This window comes from Poeciliopsis prolifica, unplaced genomic scaffold, assembly GCF_027474105.1.
Source record: "Poeciliopsis prolifica strain line A6 unplaced genomic scaffold, Auburn_PproV2 SCAFFOLD014, whole genome shotgun sequence".
In the NCBI taxonomy this organism is placed as follows: Eukaryota; Metazoa; Chordata; class Actinopteri; order Cyprinodontiformes; family Poeciliidae; genus Poeciliopsis; species Poeciliopsis prolifica.
In genome coordinates, this window is record NW_026562389.1 from 5,457,189 (window position 1) to 5,471,003 (window position 13,815).

The 13,815-nt window shown below is 38.5% G+C and overlaps 1 protein-coding gene across 5 annotated transcripts in view; it reads right to left on the bottom strand.

Moving 5' to 3' along the window:
- The window catches only part of slc20a2 (solute carrier family 20 member 2), a 52,774-nt gene that overhangs the window by 14,521 nt on the left and 24,438 nt on the right, over positions 1-13,815 (bottom strand). For 4 of the 5 annotated variants that reach the window (XM_055039131.1, XM_055039130.1, XM_055039129.1 and 1 more), the window contains 5 exons: positions 3,158-3,723; positions 1,239-1,379; positions 1,010-1,095; positions 331-427; positions 83-202 (listed from right to left, as the gene is read on the bottom strand). In XM_055039131.1, the coding sequence (XP_054895106.1) occupies positions 83-202; positions 331-427; positions 1,010-1,095; positions 1,239-1,379; positions 3,158-3,446 (733 nt within the window). In that variant the 5' untranslated portion in view covers positions 3,447-3,723. Of the gene's footprint in view, positions 1-82; positions 203-330; positions 428-1,009; positions 1,096-1,238; positions 1,380-3,157; positions 3,724-11,113; positions 11,537-13,815 lie in introns of those variants that run through there. The other variant, XM_055039132.1, reaches the window with a different exon arrangement.

Genomic DNA, 13,815 nt, shown 5'->3' on the forward strand with positions numbered 1-13,815 from the left:
AATAGACGGAGACTTCTTAGGATGTTGATCCGAGGGGGAGAAATGGTTGGAACCACGCACACAAAAACATGCAGATACTCACTTGCTATTTTTCTTCTCATCCAAGGACAGACGAATATCCAGACCAAAGCTGCACAGACCAGCGACCCGGCTAATGTGATGAGGAAGATGGCCCACACTGGTAGCATCTCTAGTCCAAGCACTGCACATCACAAAGTACATCACAATATTTCTTCATCTTGCAAGTACAGTCACCACCTATTTTTCTGCTCTTTGTCATGATACATAAAACATTATATCATTTCAGAACAACTATTGTCAAGGACTTACATGGGGCTCCAGTGTACATGATAGAAAAAGTGTTAATCCCGATGGTGGAGGCATAGAAGACAGGCAGCGCACGCAGACCATTTGGGACAGAATCATCCTTAAAACATCGGAGAGATAAGTTTTAAATTGTTATTCTGGTATTTTAGTTTTACTTCAGATATATTTTTAAATCTTTTAGCATCCTTCCATCTGAAATAGTGAGTGAATGCCCTGGACTTGGGATTTCAATTCAACAAGAAAAAAGACAAATGTGATAAGGTGGAAGCAAAACAATTTAGATAGAAATTAAAGCAGTGACACCAGTTCACTTCATAAACTGTCATGAGATTCGTTCTTATACAACTTTGCAGTGGTGACCTTAAAATGATCTGCAACCGTTTTTATCCTCCCGGTGTGCCTGCTATCGCCTGTTACATAACATCAGATTTGCATGTGTTGCCAAATCAAAATGGGTTTTTATCAGTGCTGAAGTTCTCTGGTCAAGTTATGTCTGCACATCAGCCAGAGTCTGACTTGTAATGTTTAAACTCACACCACCTGAAGAGACAGTCATACCTTTATGTAACTGTGTCCAAATCACTTCCAGCAATCCAAAAAACAATGATGGCTGTCTATCACGTAGACTTTATGATAGTCTAGGCTTACTTAGTATGAGATTGAAACTATTTATGAAATCCACCTTATTGAGGATGAAGTGCCTGATGAGCATGAAGAGGAGTCCAGACATGAGTCCAGAGAGCAAGGGTGAGATGAACCAAGAAGACACTGGAGGAGACAGAAAAGCTTATTAGGAGTTAACAAGACACAAAGAAAAAATCAGTTCAAATGTTTTTGCTCCATTTTTCTACATTAATGTATTTTTGTATAACAGCAACACAATGCACAGTTCTTTCTCCTGACATCCTTACCGATTTTGACCAGCTGCATCCACTGCACGCCCTTTGTGCCGATGGCCACCATGGAGAAGCCGATGGTCGCTCCAACAATGCAGTGAGTCCCAGAGATGGGCAGTTTGAGGAAGGAGGCGATGAGTTGCCAGACAGCTGACCCTGTAACCCAAACAGAAATGGTGGCATGCAGGAGTTGATGAAATTCTTACTTTCTCTTTTTGTAGAATTTTTTAATCATCTCGTTTTGGTTGAGGTATGGCTTTTTAGACAAATAGTCTTTCGAATGCTGTATAGCAGGAAGGATTTTTGCTCTTAGTTCTTTATTTTTTCTGACAGCTACCCTTCTGCTTGTACTTGTGGTAACAATGTATTTTCTTTTCGACCAGGAACATCTGATTAGATGCTCAGCATGTAAAGCTCAAATAATATCTGAACTATGACCTCCAAATCTCAGTGGAGTTGAAACCATTGCTTTATGAATGCAGAGTGCAACCAAAGAGGAGAGAGCGGAGGAGAAAGTTAAGTCATCTCTTCCATCGATCGCAACGGGCAAGAATCATTTAAACTCTGACCTCCAACATCTCTCTTTTTGACGATACAGACATTTAAAGAGGAATGATAAAAGCACATCATGCAAGAGTCATGCAGGACGTGGAATATTATTTCTGCTGCTTGTACTTGTGAGCAAGTCATAATAGTCATGAGACTTTCATACATAAAAAGTGTCTTCAGTCAGAGGCCTCTTCAAATTTGTTGCTAGACAGGCTGCTACCAGAGATGTCCACAATAACTCTTCGAAGATACTTGAATGATATGAGTTACAACAATATTTCTGTTTGGGATGAATAGACTATTTTTGAACTGCATATGAACTTTTTAGCCATTTACATATAAACTATGTTGTAGATCTAAAAACAAACTAATAAACAGTTTTTGATGCTCTCACATTTAGTGGAAAAGATATGGAGATGATGCTAACTTGAACAACACAAAATTCACCTGAAATTATTTTATTATTATCGTTAAAAAATAGAATAAAATAGAACCTTAACATTCCCTGCCAATTACAGAGGCTAAAGACGTAAACATTGTACAGTGTCACCTCTATGACCTGAAGCATCAAACCCAATTAAACAAGGTGGACTTTGTATTGTCTCATCAATTTAAGATGTTTAAAAGTTTTTCTAAATGTGTCCAAACAGTGCAAGAGAATGCATTTCCTAAAAATGCTCATTGCTTCCCAAACACTTTATGTCAATCTACCTGGTCTGTTTACCATGTGTTTATTTTTTGAAGTGAAGGCGCTGACATACAGGAATCCCCTGTATATCAAAGTCTTTATTTTTAAAATCTCAATTTTCTAAATTTAATATCTTATTTTAATAGGCATGTATGTTTTTTAAAGTTATTTGAAGGTAGATTTACATTATTGATGTTGATTTTTTTGAATCTTCTTATGACAAAGTGCTAAAAGCTGATTTTACTTCATCTTCCATATTTTAATCAGAGAACAATGGTTCATATAATATTTTGAGAGAAATATGTGCGGTTATGCAAGATTAATATTTGAAGAACTTATGCAAAATATATTTCAAGACTGTTCTGGTCCAAATAATGCACTTGCAGTAAAACTTTTCCTATTTGAGGTCAGTTAGGATCATCAAAATAATTTTATTATTTGCTAAATGCTAGAATAATCAGAGGCAGAATGTTTAGCAGATTTTTTTTTCCTTATTAAAATTCAGAAGTTTGCAAACATTTTCAGAATATTTGGTTCTTTGCTCATGATGCTATGTATTTTATGAACACATCAGCCTCTCCTGCATCAAAACACCCAGATATCCTAAAAGCCTACAAGAATTTCATGTATGGCAATACTATCTAAATACATTTCAAATAAACTAAATAAGAAAAATCAACTAAAAAGATGTACTTACCGACCATGGCGCTGACCTCCCCCGCCATTAGGATGGGCACCGTGTCGTTATAGAGGCTGACGTCTATGATGCCCTTTCGAATGGTCTCTCCCACTTTGGCCCCAAGCAGCATCGAGCCCAGCGTCTCAAAGATGGACGCCAGGATGCAGGCCTGCTTCAGAGTGACTACGCCGGACCCCACCGCTGTGCCGAATGAGTTAGCCACATCGTTGGCCCCGACGGAGAAGGCCAAAATGAAGGCGATGATGAAGCCAACTATCACCATCCACAGATACGATTCCAATTCCATCTTGATATGATTTTATTAGAGCACAAATCCAAGCAGAAGAAAAAAAAAGCAGGTAAATTATTCTAAAAGGAAGAAGGTGCTTTTCGTCTTCAGCGGAGGACTTGGTAAGTCCACTCCTTTTCTTCGTCCCCTGGTTTGGAAAAAGTTCGAGGGGAGAAACACAGTTGCTAACTAAGTGTTTGGAGCTCAGTCCAAATATTGGAGACTTTATTTGATGCTGGGAGCAGGAAGCATTCCATAGCGTACTGTGAGGTAGCCTGTGTGCTTGCTCTTTCACCTGCCAGAGACAAGAGAGGAGACATAGAAACAGATTAGCGTCAGACGCCATGATTACTCAGCTACTATCCGACAACACCTCCATGTGACTTCCTCGGTAAAACTAAAACAGGGAAGTGGGGGCACAGAGAGTGAGAAGGAAGCAAGAGTAGACAGAAGCCAAACACAGGGAAAATTGGCTTTGATAAAACAGGGAGTGCTCTCCAGCAGGGAAAACTGGGGACATCTCGATTGCAGTAACAGGAAATTATAGAGCACACTCCAGATAAATCAGTCCAGACCGTTCAGGGTTGTGGCTGTCATCACTGACAATGAAAAGACCTCAGTGTCCACAGACAGAGAGAAGAGCAATGCTCCCAACAACAGACACACAGCTCATAAGTAATTTGACAACAAAATTATACATTTTGGATCATTTTTGATGAATGAGTGGACAAACAGACAGATGAAAATCAACAGGTGATGAATAAACCAAAAGGTGGATGGGTTGGTGTATCCATTTGAGTGTCCATCCAGTAGACAAATTGACAAATGAAGATAATATAAGGGACAAATGGATAATAGGTGAATGCATGATGGAAAACCACCAGAAAAGACAAATGGTTAGTGGTGAATGGGCAGATGGATACATCAACCATAGATGGACAAACAGACGTAGAGATAGATAGGTAATAGTTGGGTGATGGATAGATAATAGGTGATCTCTATAAGATTTGGAAAAGAAAAGAAGATAAATTTCTCAATTATTGACCTATATCATATGGATACCACAATAAACTTTATAAACAGAGGAGAATAAATGTAGCAAATAGATTCAAGTATGAAAGATCATAAATCTAAATGTCTACAAGCAGTTTGATCAAACATATCTCTTTGAAAAAGCAGCAGAAACGTTAGCACTTCCGACTGTCACATTCGCTGACAGAGGAGGATGTTTGTGTGTCTCAGACTCTCCTCCCATCATTCTCTCCTTCACCATCACAGTGCTGCTGCAGCAGAGCTCTCAGAATGACAAAGTTATACAACAGTTTTAGAAAGCAGCTACAGAGCACAAGTTCAAACAGAATCGAAGGCTTTGCTGCAGTTAAAAAGTGAGAAAAAAATGCTGCATTAATTTGAGACTGCAATGCCGTAGGAGCAACTGGGATGTTATTCTGTTCTCACAAAATAAATGGCTTTTTTATGGTTGAAAATATGTGGCAGAGGGAATATGACCAAATTGCTTTGGATTCTTGTACTCTCTCGGTGGAAAGAACGCCTCCCGAATATGCTGAGGTCTGACTTAAAGAGCTAATGTAAACAGTGTTGTATATTTATACATATACTATGCTTAGATAAGGGTTGGAAAGTCTAATCATTAAAATTTCCTCCAAGTCTGCTTCTATGATTATGAAAATTTGTAATCCATCCCTTTTATTGAAGATGATACAAAAATAAAATATTTTTCAGAGTTTTTCCTTTGATGCCAAGTTAACCGGGTTTCAGCAATGTTCTGATGAGTTTATCTCCCAACTGATCACATTAGATCTGCTGGAAACAACTTGTAAAGATGTTCCCATGCGGGCTGTTTATATCATAACAAAATCAACATGCTTTAAACACACATGGCCACCGACAACCGGAGCTTCTGGTCCCTGAGAACCTACTGTCACAATCTCCGCAACCTAATTAGAGTCATTGCAAAGGAGTTAATGACATCACATGAGCCTCTAAGGTTTAAATCTGTTGTTAATGCGAGGCATCAAATGTAACCAGCTTGAAGACTAAATTAGTACATTCTCTCGGCATGGAGCGACTGCGTGCTCCTTGTCGCATGGGGGGCAGGCCCCTCATTTCGAAATGACCCCCAGCCAGTCGTGGCTCCCTCCTCCCGACAGAACTCTCCATCTGGAACAGTTGAGGTCATTCACAGCTCTCCTTTATCCTTTGTTGAGTCACAACAGACACAGAATGTGTCTCAAGATCACATCTGCAGTGGTGCTCCCCACAAAATTGGGATCATGATATAGGCGAGACTATTTACCGTATTACAAAAATCAAGTCATGTCAGATTTAAAAGAGGTAACAAGAAGTATGAAGATAACCAAATTGTTGGTTTTAAAGCTGACATTAGCCTCAAGTAAAATCTCAACATAGAATTTTTCAAGAAAGGTTTCTAAGCTGTGTTAGAGCTTCACAATCTATTTAAAATCCATCAACGTCACAATATCAATGTCAAAAGTTAATTTCAGTCATTTAAAAAGTTAAACTTCTTCTTCTATGACTTTATTATAAATGGACATATGTTGAGTGTTTACTTTGCTCATTTTGATTTATTATAGCTTAAAGGTTCGCAATAACACCACCAAATTCAGTTTTTAAGAAGATCTTAGTATTACATAGGATTTTTAATGCATAAATTTAATATATTATTCTACAAAATCATATTTACAACTGCTTACTTTATAGCTGTCCAGCAAACAGACTTTGGTGGTAAGCCTTTTGGTGGCTTAACAAAAGGATGGTAAGCCACAAAGGTTATTGCTACAGAAGTTGCATGGAAGGACAGAAAATGGTTAAAAAAAAAAAAAAAAAAAAGAGAGTCGACAGGCACGTTAACAGACTATTCAAGAGCTTGATGCATTTTTATACAATGTGGACTGGAACTGGAGTCAGAGCTTCGAGACAGACGTACCCAGGATCTGGGTTAAGGGGAAAAAAATGGACAGTTTTCTTTTCAAATTTTCCATTTCAGTTAAGAACTCAAGCTCTCAAAACCTGGAAGAAGAGTAGAGAGGAAAAGAAACTATGTTACTTAAGGGTCAGTCTGTAGGTTTCAGATTTAAATTCCCCCAGCTAGGATTTCATAACATCTAACGTTGTTAATTTACTTAATTCTTAAGTTATTGAAATTGTTCAGTTTTTAAACATGTATGGGCTTCTTCAACACGTCTGTTCCTTTGTTGATAAACATTTTGTTTTGGAGTCAATTGTAAGGGTTTTGAGGGACTGATGATACGGTGTGTAAATGTTTAATCCAGTGAGCGGAGCTGCCTCAGGAGAACCAGACCACACAGGACTCACCAGAGGACATCCACACACTGCAGATTCAAACAGAGAGAGCAGACAAGAGCTCCTGCCAAATGTGTGTCAAATATACGCTGGAAGACATGAGAAAGACGAAGTGGCCCATTTATAACCCCATTTATTTTAACATATAACTCAACATGACAGCTGTACTCGACACATTCTGGACACCATGAAGACCAGTCTGTACTCTAGCACTCCCAGTTCGAAACATAAAAACTACTTGGCAGGGAGATTTTTAACTGCCCATGACCGACATGATTGAATTGAGAGTTTTTTTTTAAGTATTTTTCAGTCAATATTTATTTTGTTACAATAGGAACCACAACTGCCTCCAAATAGCAAAAATCTGTAAATAGATTGCTTCTAAAAGTGCTTAGAACTTCCTATTTTAGTAGTTAAGACACCAAATGTCCCTTAACATATATTAATATGCACAGTGAAATCTGTCTTGGCTGCACCACAGAAGACAACATTCATGGTCTTTCCTATATCCGCTCCTGAGGGCCCAGCCAATCAGCACTAAGGAAAATTAATGGCACTCCTGTATTGGCTACTTAGAGAATGCCAGCCAATAGCATGCCAAGTAGCCCTGTGGCTAACGTATTTTAGCTCCCCAAGCTGCATTTTTTTTTAACAATATTTTATCTAGGCTCTATAAAAAAATTAAAATAAAAAGACTGGGAAAAGGCAACATTTCCATAAAACAAATTTTAAATTATCACTAATAATAATTAGAATATAAAATGTGATGGATAGTGTATCTACCAAACACATTTCTAAAAAGAAGGGAGCAGATACTTTTCAGAAATAAAAGACATGAAGAAAATGCTATAAAGAATAAAGTGCAACTATGTCAAAATGGAAATAATTGTTTGATCGTTATCTGATTCTCTTTTTAAACATTACATAGTTTTTGTCACCATAATGAACAGGTCTAACTCCAGTTGAATAGCCGGCTGGGATTGATAAAGTTTTTGAATTTGAGTGTTAAAGTGAACTATCCCTAAACAAAATAGTCCCATTGTGAAGCACAGCTTGAAGAACATAATAGCTATTCAGATTCTGCAATAGCACTAATGAGATCAGACATTTAGTAATCCAATAAATTGATGTCTTAAAATCTCTGTTAGGTCAGAGCAAACCAACATCTACAGCTGAGCTAATGAAATTGGCTGAACAAAACAGGACAATCTGCCAAGATGCCCCTTCACCGCCTCATCACGGCCGTCGTGAAACAATTTGGGAAAACAATTACAGAACAAGCCACAATGGGGTTATTTTTAAAAATCTGCTTTGTGATACAATCTGCAGCAAAGAAAATCAAAAAAATGTCGATTCATCATCAGTGATGGCAACGATTTTCTGCAGTTTGAGTAAGAGCGCCATAAATTAGGCTGTTTTTTTTTTCCTTTCTAGTGGAGAAAAGCTAAATTGAATAGGAAGGTGATATTGTGAATACAAATTGGAATTGGAAGCGGGTGCTATTTGGCTCATGAGAAAAAATGTTACATCTCTTCAATGAAATGAGCATCCTGGAGGTCACATTGAACACTGGCTTCTTCCACAGGCATAACAGGCAAACATTAGCAGTGCTGCCAATTTCAGCAATATCTAGCTGAATGTGGAACCAAGTTATCAGCCCACGCATCTAATTAAACATTTCTTTTAATTAGCAACTTTGCCAATCACCTAAAACTTTCTGACCAAAACATCCTTCCAACAAGTATTACTTAACTGGATCCAATAATCCAAATATAATTTAGGGATTAGGGAATCAAATTCTGTGTCCTTGGACTGTTGACAAAGGAACACTATTCATTTAGATACTTTTAAATAAACAGATACATTATTGGTCATTTTAACTGTTTTTTTCTGTATTTAGTTATTTTGACCCAATTTTGTGGCAATGTTAGACAACACAGTTTTTATAAACTTGCCAGTAATTCATAGTGGTCCAACTTTAGGGTTTACTTTGCTGCAATGTCAATCTGTCCTCTAACAACACCCATCTTAATTTTTTTTTTGCCACAATTAGCACATCAGAAATTTAGGAATATTTAGATTTAAAAGGTTCCAGAGAAAACTCCTCGAATAAAAAACCTGAGTGACACGTTGTATGAAATGCCCTGCTCGTCAATTTATTTCTGGCAGACCCAGTTTCTTTCTGCGAGCGTCAGGTGGCAAGCAGTTCACATAATGAGAGCTGTGACGCAGGCAAAGCCATAACCATGGGCAAACAGGACTAAATTGGGGGTTGTGTGTCTGTTGGTGAAAATTGAGAATGAAGCAGAGGTCAAAGATGAATGTTTAGGAGCATTGCTGGCTTCAGACATGCCTCAGAGTCACAGACAAGCCTCACAGGGGAAATGTGTCAGAATATTCAGGCAATAATAAAGTCAAGTTGTTATTTTTAATTCAAGACATTGTCTTTGTCAGGTACAAAAATCTATTGATCTTATTGCTGTTGCATCTTTTTCCTTCAGTTCTTTTACACTGACAGTCTCGGTTGGTACTTGCTCATCTAAAAGTGAATGGTAAAAGTCAACAACTTGATGTAATCTGCTGGGTTTCCTTAGTGTTTTAAACTAATTTGAATAATAAACTGAACTTATATGTTTAACTGTGTAGAATGGACAGGAGCACATAGTTATCAGCTTAATGCTATTGCAATAAGAAATGCAACAACTGGCAAATCTGATTTGTTTGCAACTTCCAGCTGGAATTGACACAACTTGTCTATGTTGAAAGAAATTTTATTCGCTCAGACCAACATTTCCCAAATGTTTCAGATTTGGCACAAGACAAGTTATCTCATGACAGCACTAAAAAAAGCTGGGGAGCAAATTAAAACAAGACCAAACTAACACAAGAAAATAAAAATCCAATATGTGGACTTCATGTTTACCATTATTTGTATTTCATTTTTTTAACTTAAGAGTATCTTGAAATACTACAAGAACATCTGGTATCTCAACATTTAATAGGCGACCAAGAAATCGTCTGAGGAAAGAAATTGCTCTATTTTCAGTTTGATTTGGCTCAGACCACTGACTGGCCAGTTGGAAACTCCAAACACACTACTCACTGCAGATTTCTGCCGATGACACTCTTCCTTGCTGAAATTGTTACTGAGCAAAAAAAGTCCCAAGAGATGTAAGCAAGTAAAAAAAGATAGTTTAATTTGTGGCACACTGAGATATGTCAATTGTGAGTTGAAGAAGATGTTAGCCAACATTTCAAATTCTAGCATATTCAAAAAAATTCTATGAAGGAAAGAGGTTGAAGTTTTCTGGACCACCGTTTCTAGAAGTTGCAAACAAATGCAGCTAATTGTGTAACAAGACTGTGAAATAATTTTGTTTTACATCATGTTTTACATACAATTGCTAAAGAGAAATCAGAATATCAACAAGAAAACATTACAATAACTGTAGAAACTGTAGATCTGAAATTGGAAGCAATGCAACAAGACGGACAGAAAACTGCAACACAGAGAGAAGTTTAAAACTCTGCAGCACTATGCTGTTTTTTTTTCCTCGTTCTCTTTTGTTGCATTGGTTTTAATACCACAATGTGACACACCCAGCTCAAGTTTTGAAGTCTGGCTCCAACTATTTAATTAGGGTTCACAATTACCTGGAGAGTCACCTGAAGGACATTTTGTCTTGTCAACTGAGTTACCACATGTACCCCATAAAACAAGACAACTCAATTTGCATTCCAGCTGTAATTAGTTTCTGTCACGAGTTCAACACTCTAAACATTTTTACTTATGCTTTTATTCCAATATTGCCATCGTACATACATAAGTTTAGCTTTAAGTTAACAGTCCAGAGTAAACCGACCTGCAGCATCTGGTGTGGTAGCCATTTAAAAAAAAAAAAAGAAGGAAAAAAACAACAACTTGTGTGCAAACTACTTAGTGCGATTATTGTCTGAACCATTTGCTGTCACTGCTGTGTGATGCTCATTAATCTGCCTGGGATGCCACTGCACCACAGCTGGTGCAAAACAGTGTCACGAGCTGAAGTCTGCATTGACACGCAGCTACGCTTTCCACACGCTGATTCAACCCTGCTCCTCTTAGCAAGCAGACTCATCTTTCAGCACAACTACAATGAACACACAGAGTCACATGATGACTCACAACAGCATTGTTGCACCTGAAGCATTAAAAAACTGTAGTCTATGCCTCCAAGGACACAGGGTGGCTGCAGCTAACAGATGGCGTACCAAGTTAAAAAGACTCATAATTAAGGACAATGAGGACGAACCGGCAAGCATGAAACAAGCGTCAGAGGCAGTAAATATAGTCCACTCACCTTCGTGTTTCCTTACCTAAACGTAAGATGGAGAAGCGTCAGAGATGAATGAACGCTTCAAGACAAAATGACACAGAAACAGAGAGAGGAAACAGAAAGGACATGTTGAGACTGAATTCAAGACATGAGTGGGAAAGAGAACGGCTGATGACAAGAGAAGAGAAGCAGTGAGAAGGAGCATGAGGAAATCAGCAGGTTGAGGTGGTGTTGCAGGACAGAGGAGGAGGAGGAGGAGAGCACCAGCTAACAAGCTTGGAGGTGGGGGGGAATGTGCAGCGGAGCCAGCTGAGCCAAGACTGCCTCTTAAAGGAGCGTATCTGCACTCAACACACCGGGTTATGGGGAATGAACATCTGAGAAGCCGAGGTGTTCTGCGGGTCGGAGTATGGAAATGATCATTGATAGATTAAGAGGAGAAGGTGCATCTCTGGGCGAGAGAAGCATACAGTTTGATTAAGGAGCACCTCCATTTAGATTGCCCACAACAAAACTGAGGAAGCAGATTAATCTAAAAGCCTCTTTGGCACACAAGAGCTGGAAAGTGCCATTAGAGAGCAACAGTTTAACAGCAAGTGAAAAGAATGGGCTTAATCTTCATCTCAGGTGCTTTTCACTGAACTCAGACAGAATCGTTTTCTTCTTCTTGCCACAAAAGATCGTCACATCAGAACCACGACTCCATCTCAACAGTATTTGGTTACAGTCCTCCATTTACTTTCTCTGCCTTTCTCTTGTTGCCACAATTGTCCCTTTTATCAACACGCTGAACAGTGTGTCTTTATGTCACTGAGCTCTGGTGGGCAGGAATAGGAGCACTCACTCGCTGACACAATGAAGCGAGAAGACCAGACTCGCTGTAGGCGACGAGACGCAAAGCAGGAACCGACTTCACTGCTGAAGTGCCTTAGTTCTCCAAGACACAGCAGAGAATGCTAAACCGGCAGATAGGTAATTCAGATGCAATGGGGATGAAATGATTATAATTTTTTATGACAGTGAAATAGAATCAGAATTAAACAAATAGTTGGTTCCAGGGTTATTAAAAACCATCTACTGACTTCCCCAAGGCTAGGCAACTTTATTTATATAGCACCTTTCAGCCGGAGTCAATTTAAAGTGCTCGAGATACAGCAACTCATGTTTTGTCGCAGACACAATCAGAAAAAAATACAGCTGGGATATTTCAACCACAGAAGCTACTTGTTTTAAATACTGCTGTGTTGGGACTTTAAAACCACAAGGAAGGCTGTTGGAAGATATTCACTGCATCCAGAAGGACACGACATTTGCAGTATTTTGTTGTCGGTAGCACAGAACACTAAGAATTTCAGGCAGATGCTTACATTATTCAGAATGGTCAGGTTTGTTTATCAAACTTGCTATTGAAATGTCAGATTTTCTGGACATTTTACTTAAATGTCTGGTTATAGTCAGCAGGAAGGCCTAATAAAATGAGGCTGTGGTTCAACAAGTGTTCGTGCTGCACAAGCATCAAATGAACTCACATCAAACATTCTATAAATCATCACAATAAAAGTTTTAAGAAGACTAAGTCTGTCAAGTTCAAATAAGAAACATTTCTTCGAGTATTTACACCACTTGTATAAACAGCAGTGATAGCGGGGCCTGCCGTTTGTTCAGGCAGAAAACTGCATATTGTGTGTGACAGCATTTAATAAAAACAACAATTGTTACATTTGCTAACTTGCTGATTTGAAATAAGCTGACATAAATTAGGCAGGTACATAACCTACATTAACTCAAAAATATGGACTTTTTTCTTTGTTGTGCTCGGCATTAAATCTTGTGTCTTTGGGTAGCATGTTTTTTCTTGCTTTGTGTGTTGATAATTTTCACTTTATTAACAGCTTTTTAAAGAGAAAACGTTTTGTGATTCAGTGAAATTATGAAAACTATTACTGACGCTGGAGAAAATCAGATAAATAAAACAATCTCCAGTTTTTCAGGAGCATCATTGGCTTGAAACAGCGTTGTTTGTATAATTCTTACAAATTTCCATGAAATAGTGACAACACTGATAAAGGTGATGAATTTGTAGATGAGCTGAGGTCCTCTGCAGAGGGCAGGCTCTACTACACTAATTTACAAAGTGATGAACAGTGAAAAGCCATCTACACATCTAAATCTTTATACTAACACGAACATTTGCTTAAAAACTCCAAAACAGTATAATTCACCCGTAGGTACCTTCATCCTCACATCTTATCTGTGAACTCTAAAAGCACCAGTTAATTATTTCAGAGGTCTTGCACTTGTTGAGGTCCTGCAGCTTTGTCCTCCAAAGTCTCACACTTGTCATGTCCCTTTCTGCCTCCCCCCCGATCTGGTCCTGCCTACAAAAAAGCCAATCTGCGTCATCTGCACCTGCCCCCACCAACTCTTCTGTCTCTCGGAACCCAAACACACCAAAACACAAACACACGCTGTACAATACTAAGATCAGAAGGCTCGGATGAGGAAGGTGGGGGGCCTCTTAAGAATGACAACAACTGAGCATGTTGCTTCTCAACACCATCTTCAAAGCTTTGCCCCATGCTCACATTTCCATAAAGCCTCTCATTTCTTTCTTTCTGCAGTGCAGAATGAAGCAAAACAGTAAATAAAGACACATCTATACCGAACAGACCATCCGTCAGACTTCTTTGTGACATAAAGGCAAACAAAAAAAAAATCTATTTTCT